General features: G+C 39.5%; 1 protein-coding gene across 3 annotated transcripts in view; it reads right to left on the reverse strand.

Moving 5' to 3' along the window:
* Positions 1–12914, reverse strand: part of smad2 (SMAD family member 2) — a 154896-nt gene that overhangs the window by 66301 nt on the left and 75681 nt on the right. For 2 of the 3 annotated variants that reach the window (XM_070867070.1, XM_070867065.1), the window contains exon 2: positions 1049–1138. The exons of the other annotated variant lie outside the window; for it this stretch is intronic. In XM_070867070.1, the coding sequence (XP_070723171.1) occupies positions 1049–1138 (90 nt within the window). The remainder of the gene's footprint in view (positions 1–1048; positions 1139–12914) is intronic. 3 annotated transcript variants of the gene reach the window in all.

A 12914-nucleotide genomic window follows, 5' to 3' on the forward strand; every position in this document is an offset into this window, starting at 1 on the left:
ATAAGCCTTCATTGCATCAATATCCAGATTTCCCAGCATCACAGTATCAGTCCAATGAGCCAGAGAGAACCTGTCTACAAAGACATATTTTCCTTCCTCACATTGAAGATACTTCTTCATATATTGCTATGGCTTCCAGATAGATTAATGCTGGTGTACATTAGGACCAAGACTATGTATAGTAATCTACCCATTTGCACAATGAGACCTGTGGGCCAACTACATGCTGCTTTAGTTTGAGATATTATCAACTGTACAAGCTGAAGCCATTTTTAAACTTCCCCAGAATTTTCAGTAGACTGCAACATTTGAGCAAAAAGGACCAACTGTTAATCAAAGCCTTCTTGAAGTTAGAATCCTGGAAATAGCACTGATGAGGAAGTTGCAACTTGCAGCATGATTACTGGTAATCAAAATCTCAAGTACACAAGAGTTACGGTACAAATTAAAAATCTCAATACCAGACGTCCTCACCGATTGTCAGACTTACCCATCTTTCGCAAAAGATAAAAACACGCAATCGTTTTTAAAACATGGATTATAGTTATACTCTAGATTAACATTTTTTTCAAGTTACATTCCCATTACTAGGTAAAATAGAAGAACCACCTAGCAACCAATATTTTGTTTGAAAAATTTATCTGATGTTAGCAGAAAGTTATGTAGAAACAGCTAGTGGAATTAGCTCTTTTAAAAACCAATGCATGTCTTATTATTTGACTTATAAATTATACAAGATTTGTCACAAAAACACAGATTAAAAACAGAAAGTACTGGAAGTACACATTCGGCACATCTGCATCTGCAAAGAAAAAAAAGATAGGTTAACATTTTGGGTGTAGACCCTCTTTTCAGATGTTGATGTGCCTGCGTATTTCCACCACTCAGTTTTTATTTGCAATTTTACTTTATTAAATCCACAAAGACAACTAAAGAGACACCAAAAGTGAATTCAAACATTGACAATTCTCAAATGCCCAATACCCACCAATTATTCCCAACATTCCACTGTGTGGAAGAACAGAGCTTTTAGTGACTGTATATTCACCTGGTTTGCTCAGGAAAGCTGTAAAGGCCTGTTGTATCCCACTGATCTACTGTACCAGGTGTACTCAGTCCCCAAATTTCAGAGCATGTGCTGTGCATAAAATTAGAAAAAAAAATGGGTAAACATGGGGCATGGTGTAGTGAAAAGCTGATGGAGGATCATACATGTAGACAAACATAAAAATAAGTCTCTTTAAAATAAGAAATGTCAAGGTTCCACTCAAACAATAAGTTATTAGGAAAAAAAATGGAGAATATGCATTTGTTCAACTTACCATGGAAGCTTATTGCATAGTGGTTCGTTTACCACAATGCATGCCAGGAACAAGAGACATTTTTCACAAAGCATAATTCAAATAATGTTCTCTGTGATAAACAAGTAGGCACTTCACATTTCATATTTTACCCTGCACCCCAAAACTACAAAATATTGAACATAATCAAAGAAGGATAAGGATAATATTTATTGAAAATGGCCATTAAATTGTGTTCAAATATCAAAGCACCTTTTAAAAAACAAAACAGTACAAGGGAAGTTATGAATTTCTACTGCAATCGTAATATGCATTAAAATAATATCGACTGACTGTAAAAGTGCACCGCAGCTTATCCTTTAGTTCACGTTCTCCACACGTATACGAAGTAGCTTTTTCCATTTCCATCTAGCACTATTTCTTTGAGCATTTTTATGAATCCTACTTCGACACCATCAATACTGTGTCCTAGGTGATAGATTTGCCAACTGCCTTTTCTAGATCATCTGGACTAATAGGCATCAAATATTTGAGCCTTTCTAAAAAAAATGCATAATGCAAATACAGGTGTGTATATATGGCTCCAAGACAAACATTTTATGACCGCCACATTAGCAGGCTACCGCAGTCACTGGCAAAAGGCTATTTATGAATAGTGTATACGCAAAGGAATGTTAACAGTGGTCTTCCTGCCCCTCCAGCTAATGCTCTTCATGATCACTTGCCAAAACAGCCAGTCGCCTCCTTTCCATTCTTATTCCATCCAGATGGTAGCTGCTAGCTCTCAAAAAGAAAGCAGAGTTTTTTGGCTTTCCTTCTCCAACTCTAATCTTGATATTTTGGCTACAAAATATCCCTCTATTGTTCCATTCTGCTAGACTACTCAAGACGAATATCAAGTTTTATTCCAGCCAGGTTAATCGAACTGCAATAAGAGCTCTGGTCCTATTGGTATGCCTACCATTATATTAGAGATATGCCCCCAAATTTAGCCCAGTCCCATGTCATCTCTTCAAATTCTTCACTTTGGAAATGCTCATGTTCACTTTATTCTTAGAAAACTGACTCTTAAAACTATAACCCGGCACCCTTATATCAGTTCTTTTTGAAATTCCAAATTCCCAACTTACTTCGCCATTCATTACATATCTTTGGAACTCTGCTTCTGAATATTTTGATGAATCATCCATCATTGCCTTGAATTAAATCTTCAACAGGTTCACACCTAAGCTACCATATGTTCACAACTGTTCCTCAAATCACTCCAATTGTGCCCCTTCCTATCTCTATCTCCTCCAGCCCTACAACCCTCAGATATCTTCACTCCTCCAATTCTGGCCTTTGGAATTAAGACACTCCTTAAAACCTACCTCCATCTGCCCCAGTATCTCCTTAGGTGGCTCAATGGCAAATTTGGCATGCTAATGCTCCTGTGAAACACCTTGGAATGTTTTACTACGTTAAAGGCTATTTAATACAAGTTGTTGGTTGATGGTTGATCATGTGACGTGTCCCATTAACTCAAGGGTTCTCCGAACCAGGCTTCCCACGTTGATCCTTTTTCAAATCCACTTTTTCCATATGACCACTTACCACCCAACCATATCCACTCTTGAGGATTCCACTAGATTTTTCAACTTCCTTCAGATTATGTGCCTTTTCTACTCATAATTCTAGTTCTCATATTGCAACATATGGATTGCTAGTTTACTTCATGCTCTTCAATATGGCAATGACAAAGTGCTCTGCCTATCTAATTCTAACACACACTTCCCCAGTGCCCAGCTGTGCAAGAAGTGTTACTATCCACTTTTGTATTGTAATGTCAATTAACAAGAGGGGGAAAGCATTAAAATAAAAATATGCGTCCCACCACCTCTTGTAACAGGATCTACTACGCATTCCCAACAGGGTTTCTGTCCCCCAATCCCTCAAACAGGGTCCATCGCTCCTTTCTTCCCGTCGACAAAAAACATTTCTTCCTCTCCCAGTCCAGCAACAAGTATATTCCTTTCTACCAACATTCCCAGCATAGTGTCTTGCCAAAACCCCCAATAAAAGGCATCCGGCCACTACAATTTCTTTTGTAGGCTTTTATAAAAAGTAGTTCCCCAATTCCTGAAAATTGCAAAACTGCTTATCCACATGGGAAAAGCCAAACCTAAATTATTTCCATTTCAAATATTCTACAAATTTACAAGAGGAAGCTAATTATTTGGAGAAGTATTAAGAGTTCTGTGATACACTCAAAATAACTCATTTTTCAGGTGTTGAGCCCAATAAACAACTGGTGCAAAAAAACTTCAAAAAAATGTCTAAAAACTTCATGCAAGGTAGACAAAAGGACATGCATGTTGTTTTGAAAGTATTTCACTGCAGCACTATTCTATTTTATTAATTTTTTTTTTTTTTACAGATATAATTTTAGTAGTCTATTGTTGACGTGTGGAGCGCCTGAACTAAGGATAGCTTAAAACAAATTGCCAACAAATACTTTAGTAAAAAGTCTTCAAATGAAAACTAGAACAAAGTTATTGACAATTAGAGACAATAATTTGAAAAGTTATTGACAATTAGAGACAATAATTTGAAAAGTTACACAGGCAGAGTCAAATTTGAACAGACCAGCAAAAAGCACTAAAAAAGTTCTCTCTTGCTGTCAAAATGCAGGAAGTACAAGATAGCTGGATAATGGTTTCATCAACTGCACATATGGACCTTTAATGATGTACAGAAATTATACCATGAATGAAAGATGTAACTTATAATGCAATTAAAAATGGTGCAAAATACTGAAAATGGCAACTGGAAGTATGGTGGGAAGAATGAACAGCAACAGCTATATATTTCCCACAAAACTAGAATCATATAATTTTGTAGCATAGAAACAGGCCATTCAGCCCATTGCATCTGTGTCGGCTCTTTGAAAGAACTATCTAATTAGTCCTATTCCCTTACTCATTACCCTCATAGGCATGCAAATATTGCCTTTCCAAAGATATATCCAATTCCCCATTGAAAGCTATTACTGAATCTGCATCCACCACCTTTGCAGGCATTGCATTCCAGATCATCATAATCAATTCAATGCAAGATCTTTGTATCTTTTATTGGACATTAAACTTATTAAAAAGACATACTTAGATTTTAAACCTGTTCAATTTCAGAATCATGAGCCCAGTAAAATATTAATTACAATAATTTTCCTCCCCTTGCTTTTTATCATCTCTTTCATCCACTCCCCCTGAAGGCAACAACTAATGCAGGGATATAGTGTCACAAAGAGCAGCTGCCTTCTGATAAATTGCTTGGTTAGCCATTCTTCAAGTGTAATGCTAGACATTAGTGCCACTGTACTACGTAATAGAAGCGTTTGGCTTCAAGCTTAACTCTGGTCCAGCATGTATGCACTTCCAACAGGGGTCACTGGATAATGATCTGAAGCCAAGACCCCAGCTGACTTTTTCCCCTTATTGGATCAGAGGGGCTGGGAAAAATTGCAGCACCCTAGTGGAGATAACGCGGCATAGATCCAGGGTTAGGACCTTCCAATTCTGCATAGCTCAGTGCCACACAGCAAGCTACACTGGGGGTACCCTACAATTTTCTTTTAATGGAGGGAAAAAAAAGCAACACACCCCTATTTTCTCCCAATCCCACACTGCCACCTGCCCCCCCACGGCAAATCTCCTGCTCAACTGATACAATGCAGTCTAGAAGCCTCTGTACAGACTGCCAGCGTTTTGTCTGGTCAACTTACTGTGAGGCACATCTGAGCAACAACGGTACAGTGACCTCTAACCAAGTGCAAATTTCTATCAAGATTTGGAATAGAATTTTGTTCTCATAATCAAGTCCTAGCACTCAAGCTGCCAGAAGACCTTCAAAATACACAAGTATATTCCTCTGTACAATTTATTTTAAAACATCATGGTTCATAGTTTTAGGTTTCTCACTGATTAAAATTTAAATTGAGGAATATATATCACTTCTTATCTATATAGAAGCACAATGTGCATTTTTTTATTGAAAATACACTTCTAAAATTTCAATAAAGTACTATGATGTGCATGTGTTGATGAAATACTTGTACTATGAACACTTATTGATTTAGTCCTTCTAATCTTTGAATGTGGCTTGAAAGTATTTTGCGTTATGGAACACTGGGTGAAGTACTGGTGCTGACAGGTGGTGCAAGTGATGGCAGCATTTGGAAATGAGGGATTAAGAGCATGACAAAGTACACTGGCATGAATATTTGTTTCTATAGAAGATTGGTAGCAATATGTCAAATAAGCCTCGTGGCAGCAATGCATATGCTTAGATAGTTGTCGCAATACTTCTCAAAATATTTATTTGAAAAAGGTCAATAAAAGTTTAGGGCTTTGCAAAAAAAGCACAAGAAATAACAGCAGTTCATTGAGACTCATCCTTTTTGACCAAGAAAAGTGAGTTTATGTAATTCCTCAAAGCCAACTTCTTCAAGAAGTTGGTAATGAATACAGCAGCTAAATATACATCTTGTACAAGCTATGTATGTAAACTATTTTTTTTTAAACTGAAGAGTTGTGTGTAAAGATTAAATTTAAAGACTTTAAATCTATCTACATGTGTGCTCTAAATTATCAATCTAAAGAGACCATGTAAGACCACTTTTAGCTGCTGATTCCACTATTAAGGTACAAGGAATGGCATGAATGCAGTTCAAAAATACATTTAGCAAAACATACAACATTGACCGGCACAAGTAGTTTAGTCTAAATGGAGCAAACTACATTATTATAGAATAGACACTCTCTAGAATACATGCATTGCAATATTTTCCAAGTGCAGCAAGGTAAATAACTCATTCAGCAAGATCCACACAAGGGTCATTCACAATCTGAACATACTTCTAATTTAGGATTGTATAGAATTTGTAACAGGTCACAAAATATGAAATTAAAATCTCAAGATTCATACATTACAGATACAATTCACAGATTGGACATAATACATAAATTGCTGTAACTGAATTATACATGACCTATTAACCTGAATATAAAGGTCACAATCCTAGATAAAAATGTAGAATGTTTACTGGACCCTTAAGAAAGCAAATAAAATCTTCTGAAGTTTAAGTTTAGCACATTAGAAAATCTGATTTTCCGTTGCTCTATTCAGGTTTCATTAACGCTGGGAAAATTACAGAAATTTCACAAACTGAAAAGAAGGTATCAAAGAAGATCAAATCACAATGCCAAGTCAAAGTTCAAATCATCGACTGTACCAAGTAGAAACATCCTCAACCCAGAATTACAAGTGTAATTGTTAAACAAACCAAAAAAAAATCAAAGCTTTTTGTACAATACCAAACATGCCAACACTACCAAGATTAGTGTCACCCATCATAGAATGATACAGCACAGAAAGTTGCCATTTGACCCATCATGGCGGTGCCGACTCTTTGAAAGAGCCTTTCAATTAGTCCCACTCCCTTGCTCTTTCCCCATAGCCCTGCAACTCTTTCCCTTTCAAGTATTTATCAGATTTATAATTTCAAATCTGCTTCTCCTGCCTCTTTAGGCAGTGTATTCCAGATCATAACTTGCAGCATAAAATTGTTTCCTTGATTCACCTCTGGTTCTTTTGTCAATTACCTTAAATTTGTGCCTTCTGGTTACTAACCCTTCTGCCACTATTAAATGATTTTTTGATCAAATCTCCCTTCAACCTTCTCTGCTCGAGGGAGAACCACAAGAACATAATAGGAGCAGGAGTAGGCCATACGGTCCCTCGAGCCTGCTCCGCCATTTAATAAGATTATGGCTGATCTGATCATGGACTCAGCTCCTCTTCCCCGCCCGCTATAACCCCTTATCCCTTATCGTTTAAGAAACTGTCTATTTCTATCTTAAATTTATTCAATGTCCCAGCGAATTCCACAGATTTACAACCCTCTGAAGAAATTTCTCTTCAACTGTTTTAAATGGGCGGCCCCTTATTCTAAGATCATGCCCTCCAGTTCTAGTCTCCCCCACCAGTGGAAACATCCTCTCTGCATCCATCTTGTCAAGCCCCCTCATAATATTATACGTTTCGATAAGATCACACCTCATTCTTCTGAATTCCAATGAGTAGAGGCACAAACTACTCAACCTTTCCTCGTAAGTCAACTCCCTCATCCCCGGAATCAACCGAGTGATCCTTCTCTGAACTGCCTCCAAAGCAAGTATATCCTTTCGTAAATATGGAAACCAAAACTGCACGCAGTATTCCAGGTGTGGCCTCACCAATACCTTCTATGGCTGTAGCAAGACTTCCCTACTTTTATACTCCATCCCCTTTGTAATAAAGGCCAAGATACCATTGGCCTTCCTGATCACTTTCTGTACCTGCATACTATTCTTTTGTGTTTCATGCACAAGTACCCCCCAGGTCCCACTGTACTGCGGCACTTTGCAATCTTTCTCCATCCCAGTTTCTCTAGTCTCTCCATGTAACTCAAGTCTTTCATCCCTGGTACCATTCGAGTAAACCTCCTCTGCAGCCACTCCAAGGCCTTGACGTCCTTCCTAAAGTGTGGTACCCAGAACTGGTCACAATGCTCCAGCTGGGGCCTAACCAGTGATTTATAAAGGTTTAGTATTACTTCTTTGCTTTTGTACTCTATACTTCTATTTATAAAGCCAAGGATCCCATTTTCTTTTTTTTTTTTAAAAACAGCCTTCTCAACTTGTCCTGCCACCTTGAAAGACTTGTGTACGTAAACCCCTAGATCTCTCTGTTCCTACACCACGTTTAAAATTATACCATTTCATTTATATTGCCTCTCATCAATGTTCCCGCTAATTGTTTTTTTAAGGGGCTGTGCAGCTCATTGAATTTCATGCGCATGTGCGGATATTTCAAATGTAAAGCCGTTGAGCGGCCTGCGCGGGACCTCCAGGCCCGATGGGAACATTACTCCTCATTCTTCCTACCAAAATGAATCACTTCAGGAGTTCTTTGCGTTAAATTTCATCTGCCATGTGTCTGCCCATTTCACCAGTCTATGTCCTCCTGAAGTCTGTTACTATCCTCCTCACCGTTGACTATATTTCCAGGTTTTGTGTCATCTGCCCTGTATACCCAAGTTCAGGTCATTAATATATACCAAAAAGAGCAGTGGTCCCAACACCAAACCCTGGGGGACACCATTGCAAACTTCCCTGCAGTCTGGTTTAATATACTCAAACAAAAAGCACCAAGTCAGTGGTGCTATCACAATCAAAAGAAAATTGTGTTACTTCCTGTACATATGTCTGTTTCTCCCACTAATTATTTTTTTCTGTGTGTAACATTTCTAATAGTTATCTGTTCTTTGATTATCTGACTTTTTCCTCACCCTTTCTCTCATTGTCCCCCTCTTTCTTCTGTGTGTCCCATTCCTTGTATGTTCATTTAATGTATAATGCATTTGGTTTTTTTTTAAGCCGTAGCAAGAAGGCTGCTATTATGTATTGTCTTGAAGGTGGATAATAGGACAAAACTTGAGAAGCCATCGTGGAGCTGCTGCATTATGCATAAATGAGAAATAAACAGTGATACGGCTAGATTGGAATGAGGTCTGGAAAGCATCTGTAGCCCAGGTCTCCTTGTTGCTATCACCTTGAATCTTGAGCCGCAACTCTAACCAGGTATTTGTCCACCTGAAACCGCTGCAACGTGCACAGATGAGATTAAACTGGAGGCACGGACCCAGACGAGAGCAGAAGAGTGAGCAGAACCCCAAGGCAGTGAATGGGGAAGGAGCAGAATCGCTCAATGCTGTAATGGAGGCAAGATAGGGTGCAGCTGCAGATGTGTCACATTTATAAGCTGGCATTTAGAGTCTGCTTAAAACCATATATGCCCCACATAATACAACAGGAAGACAGAAATTGTATTTAATTTGAAACTGACTTTCTACTTCAATCTTTATTAATTCTGGAGAAATGACGTTCTTTTTGTCCTACACTAATTCAAAACTGATTTAAGTGTCAGCCTTGGCTCAGTGGTAGCACTCTAATCTCTGGTTCAGAAGGTTTTAAGTTCAGGCCCCACTTCAAGACTTCTGCGCAGTGCTGCACTGTCAGAGGTGCCGTCTTTCAGATAAGACATTAAACCAAGACCCCGTCTGCTCTCAGGTGGATGTAAAAGATCCCATGGCACTAATGTGAAGAGCAGGAGTTATTCCCAGTGTCCTGGCCAATATTTATCCCTCAATCAACATAACAAAAACAGATTATGCGTTTGTGGGAGCTTGCTATGTGCAAATTGGCTGCCACGTTTCCCACATTACAACAGTGATTACACTCCAAAAGTACTTCATTGACTGTAAAGCACTTTGAGACGTCAGGTGATCGTGAAAGGTGCTGCATAAATGCACGTCTTTATTTCCTCTTTAGGCTGACACTTCAATGCAGTACTGAAGGAAAGCTACACTGTCAGAGGTGAAGTTTTGCAGATGAGATGATAAACTGAGATCCTATCTAACCACTCGGGGGGGATGGTAAAGATCCCATGACACTATTCGAAGATGAGCAGAAGATGTCTCTTGATGTTCAGACCAACATTTATCCCTCTACCATTACCATTAAAACAGATTATCTACTCATTTATCACATTGCTGTGCACAAATTGGCTGCTGTATTACATTACAACAGTGGCTGCAATTCAAACGTACTTCAATGGCTGGAGAACAGGTTGAGACATCCTGAGGTTGTGAAAAGCTTTGCTATATAAAGTCAAGTTTCTTCTTTCTTTACATCTCTATAACTGAACTATAAACCAAACAACCCCAACAAAGCCCAAGAGTATGGCTAGGTGTCTTCAAATGGTATCATCCTTCATAAAGACCCTACAACATAGGTCAGTTTAGTTACTGCGTCCATCGCACAATCCAAGAGCCATACCAATTTTAAGACAGAGAAAGGATGGGGCCCTAGAGAGGCACGTCTGTTGCCAGAACAGGTCTACAGAACACTACTGTGAACATTAATCAATTTAAACAGTAATGTCTGGTAAGTATATATGAGAGAGAAGGCTCAAGGAAGCTCAGGAAGTAGCCATCAATAAAACTAAGTAACCCTCAACTAGACATATACACACACACGGGTCACATGTGCCATTGAAAACTCAAAACTGCTTTCATGGGAAATCCCACTACAAACAACTTGCATTTATAAAGCACCTGTTCTTCGACATTAAAGAACAGGCATTTAAAAGCATCAACATTTACCCCATCAGATGCAAAAATAATCAAAAAGACTAATGCAATGTTAGCCTTTATCTCAAGGGAGCTGGAATACAATGATGTGGAAGTTGTATGAAGCTCTGGTTAGACCACATCTGGAGTACGGTGTTCAGTTTTGGGCACTGCACTTCAGAAAGGATATATTGGCCTTGGAGGAGGTGCAGCACAGATGCGCCAGAATGATATAGGGCTAAAAGGCTTATATGATGAGGACAGTAGACTGGGCTTGAGTATAGAAGATTAAGGGGTGATCTAATTGAGGTGTTTAAGATAATTAGAGGATTTGATAGGGTAGATAGAGATACAACTTCCTCTGGTTGGGGAGTCCAGAACAAGAGGACAGAATTAAGAATTCTTTATTAAGATGGAGAGTGATACAGTTAATTCAGAGACTAGGGTCCTGAACTTGGGAAAAGGTAACTTCGATGGTATGAGACGTGAATTGGCGAGAATAGACTGGCGAGTGATACTTAAAGGGTTGACGGTGGATAGTCAAATGACAAACATTTAAAGATCATATGGATGAACTTCAACAATTGTACATCCTTGTCTGGAGTAAAAATAAAACAGGGAAGGTAGCTCAACCGTGGCTAACAAGGGAAATTAAGGATAGTGTTAAATCCAAGGAAGAGACATATAAATTGGCCAGAAAAAAAAGCAAACCTGAGGACTGGGAGAATTTTGTAATACAGCAGAGGAGGACAAAGTGTTTAATTAAGAGGGGGAAAATAGAGTATGAGAGGAGGCTTGCTGGAAACATAAAAACTGACTGCAAAAGCTTCTATACATATGTGAAGAGAAAAAGATTAGTGAAAACAAACGTAGGTCCCTTGCAGTCAGATTCAGGTGAATTTATAATGGGGAACAAAGAAATGGCAGACCAATTGAACAAATACTTTGGTTCTGTTCTCACAAAGGAAGACACAAATAACCTTTTGGAAATACTAGGGGACCGAGGGTCTAGTGAGAAGGAGGGCTGAAGGATATCCTTATAAAGCGGGAAATTGTGAGGGGGAAATTGATGGGATTGAAGGCCGATAAATCCCCGGAGCCCGATAGTCTGCATCCCAGAGTACTTAAGTGGCCCTAGATATAGTGGATGCATTGGTGATCATTTTCCAACAGTCTATCGACTCGGGATCAGATCCTATGGACTGGAGGGTAGCTAATGTAACACCACTGTTTAAAAAAAGGAGGGAGAGAGAAAACGGGTAATTATAGACCGGTTATCCTGACATCAGTAGTGGGGAAAATGTTGGAATCAATTATTAAAGATGAAATAGCAGCGCATTTGGAAAGCAGTGACAGGATCAGTCCAAGTCAGCATGGATTTATGAAAGGGAAATCATGCTTGACAAATCTTCTGGGATTTTTTTGAGGATGTAACTAGTAGAGTGGACAAGGTAGAACCAGTGGATGTGGTGTATTTGGACTTTCAAAAGGCTTTTGACAAGGTCCCACACAAGAGATTGGTGTGCAAAATCAAAGCACATGGTATTCGGGGTAATGTACTGACGTGGAGAGAGAACTGGTTGGCAGACAGGAAGCAGAGAGTCGGGATAAACCGGTCCTTTTCACAATGGCAAGCAGTGGCTAGTGGAGTACCGCAGGGCTCAGTGCTGGGACCCCAGCTCTTTACAATATACATTAATGATTTGGATGAAGGAATTGAGTGTAAAATCTCCAAGTTTGCAGATGACACTAAATTGGGTGGCGGTGTAAGCTGTGAGGAGGATGCTAAGAGGCTGCAGGGTGACTTGGACAGGTTAGGTGAGTGGGCAAATGCATGGCAGATGCAGTATAATGTGGATAAATGTGAGGTTATCCCCTTTGGAGGCAATCAAAAGGCGGCAGATTATCTGAATGGTGGCAGATTAGGAAGGGGGGGGGGGGTGCAACGAGACCTGGGGGTCATGGTTCATCAGTCATTGAAAGTTGGCATGCAGGTACAGCAGGCGGTGAAGGCGGCACATGATATGTTGGCCTTCATAGCTAGGAGATTTGAGTATAGGAGCAAGGAGGTCTTACTGCAGTTGTACAGGGTCTTGGTGAGGTCTCACCTGGAATAGTGTGTTCAGTTTTGGTCTCCTAATCTGAGGAAGGACGTTCTTGCTATTGAGGGAGTGCAGCGAAGGTTCACCAGACTGATTCCAGGGATGGCTGGACTGACATATGAGGAGAGACTGGATCAACTGGGCCTTTATACACTGGAGTTTAGAAGGATGAGAGGGGATCTCATAAAAACGTATAAGATTCTGACGGGACTGGACAGTTTAGATGCGGGAAGAATGTTCTCGATGTGGGGAAAGTCCAGAACCAGGGGACACAGTCTGAGGATAAGAGGTAGGCCATTTTGG

This window comes from Pristiophorus japonicus, chromosome 2, assembly GCF_044704955.1.
Source record: "Pristiophorus japonicus isolate sPriJap1 chromosome 2, sPriJap1.hap1, whole genome shotgun sequence".
NCBI lineage: Eukaryota > Metazoa > Chordata > Chondrichthyes > Pristiophoridae > Pristiophorus > Pristiophorus japonicus.